General features: G+C 36.6%; 1 protein-coding gene across 6 annotated transcripts in view; it reads right to left on the bottom strand.

Annotated features, from left to right (window-relative positions):
* The window catches only part of LOC126816430 (genetic suppressor element 1), a 103,601-nt gene that overhangs the window by 71,986 nt on the left and 15,461 nt on the right, over positions 1–16,154 (bottom strand). The window contains exon 1 of one of the 6 annotated variants that reach the window (XM_050542979.2): positions 9,883–10,413. The exons of the other annotated variants lie outside the window; for them this stretch is intronic. Coding sequence (XP_050398936.1) covers positions 9,883–9,976 — 94 coding nt within the window. The 5' untranslated portion in view covers positions 9,977–10,413. Of the gene's footprint in view, positions 1–9,882; positions 10,414–16,154 lie in introns of those variants that run through there. 6 annotated transcript variants of the gene reach the window in all.

Here is a 16,154-nt window from a genome sequence, read left to right as displayed (position 1 = left end):
GTTAGTCTTCACCTTAACACGCACCGTATTAAAGTTTGATGAAGAAGCTGTATGGTTGACGAGACACAAGCTTTGGCCCTGGTGTTATGTCCTCGTATCATCTCATTGATTTCCCATCTGTCGTGTTCAATGCAAATAACTCGAACACAAAGACAGAGCAGTAGTGCAAACATTTATCTAAAGAGCTAACAGATAGACAATTCCCTATTCATGGATTCACACCACTTCATCATATTTGCCCTTGTGTTACAAAATAAAAAAAAAATCGACAACGGTGTCTGTAACAGATTGACCCCTTGGGCTCTGGGATACGAAGCCCTGGGATTTCTAATTCGTGGCAAAATAGTCTGTGATTTTACTGCATACCGAGAGTAGTTATTGGGTTATTGACGATAAAACAATTTAATTTGATTGTCAGTGAGCGAGACTGATTTAATTGAGGTCAATATGAAATGATAAGCTAATGAGCAATTTAGAACTACATGTAAAAAGGGAGAGAGAGAAATGGGGTTTAACGTCCATTCAACACAGACTAGGTCATTTAGGGACTAACATATGGTTTCAATTTTATTTCAATAATTCGCTTGCGCGTAGGGGTCTTTAGCAGTGGGAGGAAACTGAAAGACCTGGAGAAAAACCCACGAGGTTGGGCAGGCGACCCTACTCCTTGTCATGTACAACCAGGGGATCGAAAGCATGCCAGTTGACTCATTCACAGATCTTATGATACAACGTGCACATGCTAACCATTCGACCATCCAACTCCCTGATTCCTCCTCCTCAGTCACATGATAAAAACAGATTCTAAAGGCATGGGGTAGTTTTTGTTTGAATTAAAATGTTTTGAGAGGGATTTGAAGCAAACGTTTGATAAATAAATAAGTTTGAATAGGTTTTTAGCCCAAATATCCGTCATTGTTTTTTAAGGTTAGTGATCGCTCTAAAGTGCCTGCCGCTCACCTGAATGTCGACCGAGGGGAGGTTTTTCTCCCTCTCCTTAAAATTGAAAATCGCTCTCCTTTACAAAGTAATGGGGGGTTTATTATCATTTATGAAACCAGGGATGCACTCCCCCCTCCCCCAAACATGCAGTTATTGATCTTCAGAACCATTTCCCATACACACAACTAATCACTCTCCTTAATTTCTATATCACTCTTCTTATCGAAACTGGGAGAGCTTTTTTAGAGGAGCGATTTTTTCCATTTTTTGATTTAGGGGAGTTTTTTCGGCTCTTCTATAAAATACAAACAACACGACTGACATATATATCATCAAATGACACGGTTTGTAAGCAGAAGCCATCTTTAAACACTACATACTGTCCTGTATAATTCAAACGATCAGCTTCGCATGTTTTGAAAATAAAATCATGCTAAGAATGATAAATACCGCATCTGTAAGATGTCAATGACAGTTAATAAATCTTTATTTACATAAATTTAATTTATATTTGAACAAAAAATACATTCATTAGCATTTTACCTCATCATGGTAGTATTCTGAATGTAAAGATGAGAGGTTTAAAAAAAAAAAACCCACACACATGCTGAAAATCAATTATCTATATGAAGTACTTGACTAGGAAACGAATAACTTTTTGAGAGAGAGAGAGAGAGGGAGAGATATGGTGTTTAATGCCCAGGCGACACAAACTAGGTCATTTCAGGGCTAACATATGGTTCAATTTTATTTCAATAGTTCATTGCGTGTAGGGTCTTTAGCAGAGGGAGGAAACCGGAGGACCCAGAGAAAAACCTACAAGGTTGGATACGCGATCCTACTCCTTGTCACGTACAACTGGAGAATGAATAACTTTTTATAACTCAACATTTTATCAATTCAACTGTGTTCACAGATATTGGGCAAAAAATTCATCATTTGTGTTCACATTACCAAATAAAGTTCCACAAGTCGTCACTGGATGTTAAATCCCCTATCTCGAAAACTCTCTTGTCAATTTCAACAATGTGACTAAGCCGAAGCAATAACGGAATTACGGTGCCACCTACTGGGGGGGGGGGGAGGGTTTGTTGTTTTTTTAATATTTTATTCACAAACTGAAAGGGATTGAGAGAGGGGCATAACTTAGCTTATATATGTACATGTATATAAGCTATCTCTGAGTCCAGGTGTATTGAACTAGGTATAAATTGGTTTCAAATCCTGCGTAGACACATTGGAATTCGATATAAGAGTATTATAGCGAGAACTGTCAGCTCTTTATCTAATCTTACCTAAATAACCCTTTAATAACAGTTTTATCTTAAGATACTGGTAATAGTTTGTACGCTACATTGAGAGAGAGAGACAAACGGGGTTTAATGTCCACTCGACACAAACTAGGTCATTTCGGGACTAACACATGGTTCAATTCTATTTCAAATATTCGCTTGCGCGTGTATGGGTCTTGAGCAGTGGGAGGAAACCGATTGTATGCTACATTGAATCTAAAGAAATGAAAATGAAATGAAATGTGGTTTAACGTCCTACTGTTCTGTTCTGAACTGGGCTAATGAAGTTGAATCTACAGATTACTGTTCTAAAAGGTTATGAAAGCCTGTTTACTATACAGTATTAAAATAAGAAGAGTCAATTCATCCATCAATATATATTGAAATCCGTTGATTATAAGGGTCTATAATGAAATGAAAACTAAGAATGAAAATGTATCAATTTATTAAAAATTAAAATAAGCATTAGGCACTTGTATTAGCCCAGTTTGAACAGAACAGTAGGACGTTAAACCCTATTTCATTTTATTTGCATACGCGCAATACATTTGCAAGCCTAGAAATGAGGCACCTGTAAACTGTATGGCGTAAACCTATTTTATTAGCCCAGTCAGAGCAGGACAATAGGACGTTAAACACCATTTCATATCATTTGAACTCAAACAGTACAGTTGCAAGCCTAGATACATGTATGAGGCACCTGTAAACTGTATGGAGTAAACCCATTTTTATTAGCCCAGTTAGAGCAGAACAGTAGGACGTTAAACACCATTTCATATCATTTGCACTCGAACAATACAGTTGCAAGCCTAGATATGAGGCACCTGTAAAATGTGTGCTGTATGCCCGTTTTTATTAGCCCAGTCAGAGTAGAACAGTAGGACGTTAAACACCATTTTATATCATTTGCACCTGAACAATACAGTTGCAAGCCTAGATATGAGGCACCTGTAAAATGTATGACGTATGCCCATTTTTATTAGCCCAGTCAGAGTAGAACAGTAGGACGTTAAACACCATTTCATATCATTTGCACCCGAACAATACAGTTGCAAGCCTAGATATGAGGCACCTGTAAACTGTATGGCGTAAACCCATTTTTATTAGCCCAGTCAGAGCAGAACAGTAGGACGTTAAACACCATTTCATATCATTTGCACTCAAACAGTACTGTTGCAAACCTAGATACATGTATGAGGCACCTGTAAACTGTATGGAGTAAACCCCGTTTTTATTAGCCCAGTCAGAGCAGAACAGTAGGACGTTAAACACCATTTCATATCATTTGCACTCGAACAATACAGTTGCAAGCCTAGATATGAGGCACCTGTAAACTGTATGGCGTAAACCCATTTTTATTAGCCCAGTCAGAGCAGAACAGTAGGATGTTAAACACCATTTCATATCATTTGCACTCGAACAATACAGTTGCAAGCCTAGATATGAGGCACCTGTAAACTGTATGGCGTAAACCCATTTTATTAGCCCAGGCAGAGTAGAACAGTAGGACGTTAAACACAATTTCATATCATTTGCACTCGAACAATACAGCTGCAAGCCTAGATGTGAGGCACCTGTAAAATGTGTGGCGTATGCCTGTTTTTATTAGCCCAGTCGGAGCAGAACAGTAGGACGTTAAACACCATTTCATATCATTTGCACCCAAACAATACAGTTGCAAGCCTAGATATGAGGTACCTGTAAACTGTATGGAGTAAACCCCGTTTTTATTAGCCCTGTTGGAGCAGAACAGTAGGACGTTGAACCTCATTTTATTTTATTGATTAAAGCTAGAATAATATTACTGAATACTGATCTGTATTAAATGAACAGATGTGTTTTTATTTTGTAACTGTTTAAGTATTTAAGTATGTCAGTCGTCTATAGCCTGGTATATTGATTATAACGTTATTAGATAATCAATACACTCGTCGTATACACCATGTTCAATATACCACGGTTTATCACATATCTCTTAATCATTTATTACACGGCTTGTTTGAATAATTTATTAAACTGCGCCCCCTATAGTTACCAGAGCTGTTAGTATCAGGGTTTAAAAATCAATAAACTAGTTGTTAATAAATATATACATGTATATAAACAAGCAGATTTCTCTGTTTTATAAATGATAGGTGTGGTTTATGTCATATACCATGATTTACATATACTGATCTCTTTCTTATAACAGAGAGCGAGAGAGAGAATACAGAGAGAGAGAGAGAGAGAGAGAGAGAGAGAGAGAGAGTGTGTTTATCATCCATGGACACAAAATAGGTCATTTCGGGACTAACATATAGTTCAATTTTATTTCAATAATTTGCCTGCGCATAGGGGTCTTTAGCTGTGGGTGGAAACGAGAGAACCCAGAGGAAACCCACGAGATTGTAAAGGCAACCCTACTCCTTGTCACATACCACCGGAGAATCGAAACCAAGCCAGCTGACTCATTGACAGGCAGGATGATACAATGTACAAGGCGCTCACACTAACCGTTCGGCCATCCAACCCCCTCTTCCTTATTACAACCAATAGAACAGAGTTTAACATCTTGTCAACAGAGAGAGATGGGGTTTAACATCCACTCGACACAAACTAGGTCATTTTGGGACTATATCGTTCAATATTATTTCAAAAATATCACTGGCATGTAGGGATCTTTAGCAGTGGAATAAAACTAGAGGACCCAGAGAAAACACATGAAGTTGGGCAGGCAATAAAATATTTTGATACTTTAGTGTTTACGTGGTTATTATTTTTACTTTAGTTGCATTTGAAGTGCTCAGAAGGAAAATTTTGAACAAAGTGTTGCAACAATTTCAATTATCATAGCTTTTTTTACAAGTACGTACGCCATTATCAGATCTAGATGTACCATGTACCTACTTTATCATTCAAACAACAATTTCCTCATCAGTCCCGCAAGTGAAAACAGGGCTTGAGGTATTCCAATGGAACTACACGTTACACTAAATATTAATGATGACTTTAGCAAATGACAATTTATTGGATACCTCATTGCAAACAAAGGTCTTTTAATAATTGGAAAACTAAAATTACTTGCAATTTGAACTTACCACCTCTAAAACCATTTGTAAATTGCGAAAATTATACGCATCACGCAACAAGTATTTGGATATAAAACCCACGTACTCAATTCAATATAACCATCACACTATCATCACAAATAAAGCATGGCATCCAAAATATGAATAAATAATTTTAAAAGCAGATGTACACACTGTAATTATATGAATTCATGCCTGGAGGTGATAAAGACTATAGAAGCCGAGTGGAAACTTCACTCAGAGAGAGAGAGAGAGAGAGAGAGAGAGAGAGAGAGAGAGAGAGAGAGATGGGGTTTAACGTCCACTCTACACATACTAGGTCATTTTGGGACTAACACATGGTTTAATTATATTTCAATCATTCACTTGTGCGTAGGGGTCTTTAGCAGTGGGAGGAAAACCACAAGGTTGGTCAGACGATCCTACTCCTTGTCATGTACAACTGGGGAATCAAAACCAAACCAATTGACTCAACGACAGACCTTATGATACAGCGTGCATATGCTAACCATTTGGCCATCCAACATCCCCCAACTTCACTCAGTAATAGATGGTAATTGTATTCCATAGAATTGTGACTTGAGTATTTCCAGTTAATTACTAAATGCCATTTGAAAATTTTTAATTCACCAGGCAGTCAATCAATCTGGTTAAAACACAGATCCTATTTCGTTTCGTTTTTATAGTTCAAAATTTCGTTTTACTTGTCTTTACTAGCCTCGAACATCATATCTACTGTTTGTACGATAACAAAAAAGGCTTGGTTATCCATTTTCACGTTAAATCATCCATCATAAAAGGTATTAAAATCCACTAAATATCACAGGCTAACGATGGCATCGAGAGTTGAGTAGGCCATTATCAAGTTAATAAATGTCTAATTAATCGTTTATACAGTCAGAGGGAGAAATGGGGTTAAACGTCCACTCGACACAAACTAGGTCATTTCGGGACTAACATATGGTTTTAATTTTATTTCAATCATTCACTTGCACGTAGGGGTCTTTAGCAGTGGGAGGAAACCGGAGGACCCGGAGAAAAACCATGAGGTTGGACAGACGACCGTTCTCATTGTCACATACAACTGGAATCATTTATACAACATTTTAAGCATAAAGAAAAACCCAAACTAGGTTTAAATTTGCTAAAAATACGAAGATAAAAATATTCTTAAGATGGTGCTTTACAAGTTGAGTTCAACCATTTTTTTATTTTCATTAAAAAAAAATGGGATGTGTGTATGTATAATATATTTTATTGATAGGTTAAAAATATTCTTCAGATGGTGCTTTACAAGTTGAGTTCAACCATTATTTTTATTTTCATTAAAAAAATGGGCTGTGTGTATGTACATGTATAATATATTTTATTGATAGGTTTCACATTTCTAGCCATTGTATAAACCCACAGTGTATCAATTACCTTGATTAGAAATCAAATCTTATCAGATAATTTATCACAGAATAGAAAGAGATCGTATCAATAGGTTTTCAAAATCAACGAGAGAGAGAGAGAGAGAGAGAGAGAGAGAGAGGGAGAGAGAGGGTTTAACGTCATCTCGACACAAACTAGGTCATTTTGGGACTAACGTATGGTTGGGGTTTTTTTTTAATTTATTTTAATAATTCACTTGCGCGTAGGGGTCTTTAGCAGTGGGAGGAAACCGGAGGACCTGGAGAAAACCCACGAGGTTGGACAGGCGACCCTACTCCTTGTCACGTACAACCGGGAATTCAAAACCACGCGAGTTGACTCAATGACAGGCCTTATGATACAGCGCGCACGTGCTAACCATTCAGCCATCCACCCTCCTCGAGAGAGAAAGAGAGAGAGAGAGAGAGAGAGAGAGAGTTTTTAAGTCCACTTGACACAAACTGTCCAGATGGAATCCCACTTTTTAAAATAGAATTATTGTCATTAACCAACCAGGTCCAGTTTTTGTCTGAAGTTAAAACATGCTATATTATGATCATCTACAACCCTATTGAATCGTACAAACTATCACACCGTACCCCGTCTTCACATGGCGTTAAACATACCCTACTATACTATAGTTATCTACAAACTAAACCACACTGTACCCCATCATTACATGTAGTTAAGCATACTATATTATGGTCATACTAGAGTCATCTACAAGCTAAACCACAACGTACCCTGTCTTTTATTACATGGTGTTAAACATACTAGAGTCATCTACAAGCTAAACCACACCGTACCCTGTCTTTACATGGTGTTAAACATACTAAAGTCATCTACAAGCTAAACCACACCGTACCTTGTCTTTCCATGTAGTTAAACATACTAATATATTATGGTCATCTGTAAACTTATAATTGAATCTTAAAAACCTCAACAATTCTATAAAACGACAGTTTGAAAACTCTAATCCTTAAATTGATTGGCTACCAAAATAAAATGTCCTTTACATTACCCTGAACACCAGGTATCATTTAATCTTGTGTATTTAGTACTAATTTCTTTCACATTCATCAATATCAAATCTTTGTTTAAAAATACATAAAAATTGACTAAAAATTGTTAAAATCACCATAAAATCATCCAATTCATTTTTGATAATGAGTGTCTAATTTAAAAGCGGCGTTTAATTTCTCAATCACTGAACTTAAGAAATAAACAACCCAATTGATTATTGATGTATAACAGGGTTCCCGCGGCTTTGTCAAACATTTTTTCAAGGATATTCAAGGATATTCAAGGATAAATATACGTCAAATTCAAGGATTTTCAAGGACAATTTTTAGCCTAAAGTTACAATTTTTCATCTTAAAAATAACCAAAACATTACCAACTATCGTTATAATCTCATATTTAAAAGGAATTGAAGACATTTGAAACAAAATTAAGGATCTCAACTGAAATTCAAGGATATTTTCCTATTTCCGCGAAATTCAAGACCTTGAAAATGAAATTTTAAATTTAAGGATATTCAAGGATTTTCAAGGACCGCGGGAACCCTGTATAATGATTAATTTTTGAAAAGTGGTCAGGAAATTAAATACAGTAGAATCTGCATTAAGCAGCCACCCAAGGGAATTTTCAAAATTGACCGCTTAACGGGAGTGGCCTCTTAATAAAATCTTGGTGTTTTTTGTGTTGACATAAATTAAATATTACGCTTGGATGCATTGGAAGCAAACATCAATAATTGCATCGGTAAATTTGACCGTCGCTGAATCTTGCACCAAACGAAAATTCTTTACTCAAATCTCGGACATTACTTCTGTAAACTTGTCATTTTGTACCAACCTTCGATAATACTGTCTACCATTGTGATGCATTCGATAATATTTATCCATTTTTGTGAAGAAAATCGATGAATTAATTTTATTTTATCAAAAAAGCACATGAAAAAAAAACCATTGTTGATTTTATCACCTATTTACAGGGGGTGTAACTCTGTACGTAATATTATAGGAGGCGCTAAAACGTCTGTTTAACAACAAAGTGGCAATGGAAAAGAGATAATAGATGATCGGGACAAAACTCGGTACTTTTATTTTATTCAATCAGTATCAAATAATGTGTCTTTACGCATGAAACAATGATCAGGTTAGTCGTTTAATAAAACAAAAGATTAATTAACAGATAATCCAGGGTTGATTGTTATTTTTACATTTCCTTTTACCTGATCAGTGGGGGCCCAGTTTATTAACTACTACTCAGAGGATTAGTGGGGGTGTTAAAGTGTATGTTAGTCCCAAAATGACCTACTTTGTGTTGAGTGAGGTTATAGAGAGATAATATACGAATATTATTCAAGAATACTGAAAGTAAAAGAGTTTAAACTGTTAGAAAAAGTATTCAACAATTACTATTAGTAAGATAAGATTTTATTGTATCATTGGATTTACGCCTAAAATGTTATCTAAATTATTAATTAGACATTACTTAACTTATCCAGACCATATTCAACTCTTGATGTCATCACTGGCTTGTAATATTTACTGGATTAGGATCCGATTTGCTGCTCAACTTTCATTCATGATTTAATCATGAAATGGATAATCGAGAATATGTTTTTTTATTGTACTGATTTTAGTAATGATGATCAAGACTAAGCCAAAAATTCAATCGCTAAATTCTCGGTTCAGAGTGGATCAATTTGACTGAAATTTTCAACAAATTCTCTTTACATATCTAGTTTTTAACTATTATCGTACTGATTTTAGTAATGATAATCAAGACTAAGCCAAAAATTCAATTGCTAAATTCTCGGTTCAGAGTTGATCAATTTGACTGAAATTTTCAGCAAATTCCCTTTACATTATCTAGTTTTTAACTATTATAGAGCACTTGAGAACTGACAGCTCTTTATCTAATCTCCCATAATGTATCTTTAATAACAACTATTCTGTCTGTGCAGACTTACGGCCACTTTGATATTAGTCAATTCATAAAAATACATGTTTGTTAGTCCCATAATAATCAGAAACTAGACATGGTGGTGGTATAGGGTCTATATGTATATATAATTGTACACTAAGAGTCAATCAATAATTGAATAGGTCTTAAGATTACAACGCTTAGTCTCTTTTTTAAATTAAAATGTCTCCTACCTGGTATAGGATAATATCCCTGTAATCCACCATAAGGAGAGAAAACATAACTGGACGATCTCGACCCTTGAGAATAGATGTTATTCATTGACATTGTTGTCTGGATGTTAACACCTTAAGAATTTGTGTTGTCTGTCCTCCCGTTGTGATTGTTAGTAATACATCCTAATAGAGGCCATTTATTCCCATTATTGATGAAGTTGTCTGACTCAGGCAGTCATATTGTGCCTCGAGGGTCAACAGCTCTGACCCTAAACACCTTTAGGTCAGGGAAAATACTCGTTGAGCTCCTGTTTATTATCCCGATCTATGGCAGGACCTCCGTCACTCTGTCCTCACACGCTAACACACCATCGAGTGATCAGACATTCTTACACTCACAACAACCTGTCATTTTCCTCCTAACTCTAACCTACACAACATGCTAACACCCCCCCTCATCAACGATAATGAACTCAACCTATGCGGTACAATATAAATACTTCTGGCATATGTTATTTCTCTCAAGGGATAATAGCTGTAGATTGGTGTACAGCCACTAATCTCACAGTTTCATACTAACACACATGATGATGTGCAAGTCAATCTATCGACAGTAGCATCTCTCGATGTGTGTATATATTGATCTAACTCACGGGGATGTATAATATACAGATTAACGACAATAGCTACCACGATCTATTAACTATCAGAGTCTTAGATTACAGACATAAAATTATTTTATACCATTAAACTATTCATTGGTTTCTTACAGCGTAATTAACCCTAACCTCCTTCAAGGGGCTGCTGCTTTTTGGGGTTTTCTAATGATGGGATATCTTGATAATTTCTATATTTTTGATTGTTGATTTAGAGTGAGAGAGAAGAAGAGATGGGGGGGGGGAGAGAGAGAGAGAGAGATGGGGTTAAAGTCCACTTGACATAAACAAGGTCATTTTGGGACTAACATACGGTTTTATTTTATTAATTCGCTTGTGCGTATGGGTCTTTAGCAGTGGGAGGAAACCGGAGGACACAGAGAAAAACCCATGTGGTTGGGTGAGCCTGTAGACTCCTGTCACATACAATCAAGGAATTGAAACCACGCCAGTTGACTCAATGACAGACCTAATGTTACAGCATGCACGTGGTAACCATTGATTAACGCAGAACAAAAAATGAAAATGAAATGGGGTTTAACGTCTTACTGTTCTGCATATACGTCCACCATACAGTGTGCTATGAGGGAAATTTTGCCCAGACAGCGGCTCCACAGCCTGACAAGGACAGCTGTCTAGTCATTCGGATGGGACGAAAAACCCCGGCACTGTGTATACATTGCCGTGCACGTAAAAGATCCCTTGGCAGTTGGAATTCGATATAAGAGTAGGCCATAGTGCTGCTGCCTGGGCAAAATTTGCTTCATAGCACACACTGTATGGCAAATGCCTGTCTTCAATAGCCCAGTATAGGAGCAGAACAGTAGGACGTTAAACCCCATTTCACTTTTCATTTTATTTCATTTCAGTTGTCATATGAGCTCATCAACAATAATTGTCAGAGAATTAACTACATATACATGGTATATACATAAAAACAATGGTATATCAACCATCATGTTAAATTTATCACCAGAATTCAACCATCGCCCGATAACAATGTAATTTCAAAATATTATTAAATATATTAAATATATAACGCTTAATTAAAAACAGACTCTGACTAGCTGTTCTATCTATTCTCAATCACACAGCTGTTACCTCTATTTAAACATACATTATGCAAGAGCTAAATCTGCCTATTGCAAGTGTCTCTTTATAGCTGAAATGTCATATAAACTATTAATTAGACATTAATAAACTTGTCGGGACCATAATCAACTCTAGATGTCATCACTAGCCTCTGATATTTACTGGATTATGATCCGATCTGCTGCTCTACGCTCATTCATGATTAAATCAAGAAATGGACAATCGAGACTATGTATTTTATCGTACCAACTTTAGTAATGATGATCGTGGCTATGGCCCAAAATTTAATTGCTAAATGGAGTGGATCAATTTTTCAGCAAATTCCCATTACCTTATCTAGTTTTTAACTATTATAGTGAGAACTGCCAGCTCTTTATCTCATCTCCCATAATGCATCTTTAATCATGTATGTTGTATTTATTTTCCTTCTTTTACACAGAGAGAGAGAGAGAGGTTTAACATCCACTCGACACCACTAGGTTATTTCAGGACTAACACATGGTTCAATTTTATTTCAATAATTTGTTTGCGCATAGGGGTCTTTAGCAGAAGGAGGAAACTGGAGGACCCAGAGAAAACCCACAAGGATGGGCAGACGACCCTTACTCCTTGTCAGGTATAATCGGGGAATCGAAACCACGCCAGTTGACTTAATGACAGACCTTATGATTCAACACGCACATTCTAACTATTCGACCATCCACCGGCCTCCCTTCTTTTACCACTCATAAATAAATTGTTTAAGTCTAAGGCCTAAAAATTTGAGAGAAGAAAAGTCAGAATTAATCCACGAAAGTAATGATCAGAAAATGTACAAATAGACTTCTTTATCTCGGGAACATAAAGACTTTATAACTGTCAAGAAGGTCAAGAAGATTTTTAAAAGTGATTAATGGCTAATTATGTATCTACGCATGCAGGTTTAATTATTTACCATTTAAAGATACATTCCGCGTACAAACTGGGTGATTTTATGGTATATGGAATAAAAACATATTCAAACTAATTAATTGTTCATAATTTTGCTTCAAATCCTTCTCAAACATTGTAATTGCGAAGAAATGTCCTGCTATAAAAATTTGATCACACCAGGTCATGTTTACATCACGTGAATTACCTCTCTTGGAAGTCAGAGGAGAATTAATTGCATACATAATTTAATCGCTTACTATTTATTACAAATATTGAATCCTAATTTTAATTCTCGGATTATCCACTACCGGCGTCTTTTTCCGTCATTTTTATCTCAGAAAGTGCTGTACGTCTAACTCTTCATAAAGTTTATCAACTTGTACATCAAACGCTCAATGTTCGCGTGTGACCTTTGACATCACGCGTGCAGAAATTCCTAATCGTCGACTGTCGATTAGGGGAACCCTTACATTTTTGTCCTGTATACGCTCCATGAGTGTTTTTCGGGGAATCCAGTATTTTCCTAGTAAGATTGGATATCTCTACTTTCCATATATACTAAAATTGCCATATTTTTATTGGAAATAACCACCCGATAAATACTTTCTGGGAACCCATCTTTAAAGATCGCATTATATGTATGTAAGAGCTAAATCTGCCTAATATAGATCTTTTGTTTGGCCTTAATTTTTATATAACCTATTATCCATGTAACTTTGTAGATACTAAAAGGAAATGAACCATTTCTGGACCGATACTACTGTAAATCGGGTATCATTTCTTTCACATTCCTTTAAAGGGACAATAACACTCTTGCTGGCTTGACAGCTCCAGAAAATAAAAAATAGCCTTATTCTAAGTACTAGATGTGTTAGTGTCCTACCTGTTGTGTAAATTATCCATTAAATCCTATTTTACTTGTCCAGAGGGTTCAAAAATATTTTTAAATCCAAGTCACATTTGAAAAGCTTTACGTCAGGCTTTTCAAATCCTTTAGTTGAATTTTTCCAATTTTTTAAATTTGGTGTGTTAAGATGAAATTTGTATCATCAATTAATTTGAATATTGTAAAATGGTACAATTTGTTGACCAGAATAAAGATTGGGACATATTATTCAGTTACAAGGGTGGTATTGAGCCTTTAAAATCAAATCAGCGGAGAAATCATTTAAAATCATCGAATTTGTACTTGCGTCTAGTTTAAAGCTGATCATTCAATTTTGATAATGAGTGTCCAGAATTTTGCATTGTGATATCCTCTCGTCAGCTGTGCGAGATGGAAGCTGTGGCAGGGAAATGCTTCTACATGTAGTTGCTTGAATTGGGCAAAAAAACAAATTCCTGTGTTTATGCTGAAGTGCCCTTGATGGTAATACTGTAACCCTCATAACATTCTTCGTAACACATGCCTGGCATTATTAGCCCAATTGAAATGTGGGGCAGTTGGGTGGCTGAATGATTGGCGTGTGCAAACTGTCATTGAGTCAATTGGCGTGGTTTCGAATCCCCGGTTGTACGTAACAAGGAGTAGGGTCGCCTGTCCAACCTCGTGGGTTTTCTCCAGGTCCTCCGGTTTCCACCCACTGCTAAAGACCCCTACGCGCAAGCGAATTATTGAAATAAAATTAAACCATATGTTAGTCTCGAAATGACTTAGTATATTAGGTCAGTTATTCTAAAATATGACTGTCACTTATATAAATAGTTCAATCATACATGTATCTCTATATATCATCAAGGAAATGAATTCAATCATATCTACATGTACATTGTATCAGCAAGGAAATAAATTTCAATCTAACATAACCTACGCCATTCAAATCTTTTTAAAGATGGGAGCCACGGTGGCTAAGTGGGTAAATTGCTGGCTCGCTAGCCTGGAGGTCGGGTGTTTGATCCCTGTATTGGCCGAGAAAGTTCATCAGGATTTCCCGACATGGTTTCCCCTTGTCAGGGATGCAGGACGGGGAACCTGACAAGAACAGCAGTCTAGTCATTTGGATGGGGCGAAATCCTGAGGTCCTGTGTATACATTGGTGTGCACATAAAAGATCCCTTGGCAGTTGGAATTCAATATAAGAGTAGGCCATATTCGGTATGAATAGGCTGCAGCACCACTGTTCGGGCAAAATTTCCCTCATAGCACAGTGTATGGCACATTTCACTCTGTTGTGTGAAGCAAACTGAAAAGCTAACAAAGTTTTATGCAAGCTGGCCTAAGGGAGATAACTCCATATAAGAATTCAACAAACTCGCATTGAATTATTGCTTTATAAAATAACCTGAATATTTTCACTTTCATCTAATAAATGACATCAAATTTTCCATTGTCCAGACATTGAAACTCTATAGACAAGGGGAAATAACTCTCCTCTTAACGATTTCCTTGCCATGCTCCTTTCGTCTTTCAAATATCACAATATGTCATTAACGACCCAGAGATAGATGTAGGACTTGAATTCGAAAGCTGAATGGCCCAAATAAAATTTTGATCTCTGTTAATGCTTCATAATGTTCCAAAGAATGTTCCTTTCAGGTTTCATCCAGCTCGGTTTGCAAACCGCAGAGAAATAGACCTCCAAATTAACTGTCCACAAGAAAAGAGAGAGAGAGAGAGAGTTTAAGTCCACTCGACACAAACTAGGTCATTTTGCGACTTGGATATGGTTCAATTTTATTTCAATAATTCCTTTGCGCGTAGGGGTCTTTAGCAGTGGGAGGAAACCAGGAGACCCAGAGAAAACCCACGAGGTTGAACAGGCGACGCTACTCTTTGTCACCACGTACAAGCCGGGAATCGGAACCACGCCACTCTACTCAATGACAGACTTTATGGTTTCAGACACAAGCTTTTAACCACTAGACCACCCAACCCCCGACAAGAGAAAATGAGTGAACTCGAGTGATGCTTCAAGAAGCAACCATGGGGTGAGATTCACTGAGATCTTCATTAATCATTTGGTAAATAAAACGTTTTTCATATTGTTGTACATTCTACCATTTCAACGAAATACTGTAAGATATGTCTGTCTTTACTATCACATTAAAACTTCCTGTTTATCCCAAATGATATATCATATCTTGTCTTGGTAAATTCACAAGATTTAAAAAAAAAAAAATCCTACATCAATTTCATTCAGACTACTCTGTCTCAGTCTGCAAGTCAGGTTGTAATATTAGAACTCAACTGTACATGTGTTGCACATGTTTCCTTGTAAAATAGTTTAATTTCTAATATCAAATACTTCTCCGGTTATATTTAACCACAAGTCTGTCTAAACATCTTGAAGTCCATGAACAATTTATAATCCTGTCTTGTGTAGCTTATTAAACATACATTATGCAAGAGAGAGAGAGAGAGAGAGAGAGAGAGAGAAAAATGGGGTTTAATGTCCACTTGACACAAACTAGGTCATTTCGGGACTAACATATGGTTCAATTTTTATTTCAATAATTCGCTTGCGTGTAGGGGACTTTATCAGTGGGAGGAAACCAGAGGACCCAGAGAAAACCCAGAAGTTTGGACAGGCGACCCTTCTCCTCGTCATGTACAACCGGGGCATCGAAACCACGTCAGTTTACTCAATGACAGACCTTATGATACAGGGTGGTGAACGCGCACTAAATTGT

Source organism: Patella vulgata, chromosome 3 (genome assembly GCF_932274485.2).
Source record: "Patella vulgata chromosome 3, xgPatVulg1.2, whole genome shotgun sequence".
Classification (NCBI taxonomy): Eukaryota; Metazoa; Mollusca; class Gastropoda; family Patellidae; genus Patella; species Patella vulgata.
This window is presented reverse-complemented; position numbering and strand designations above follow the sequence as displayed.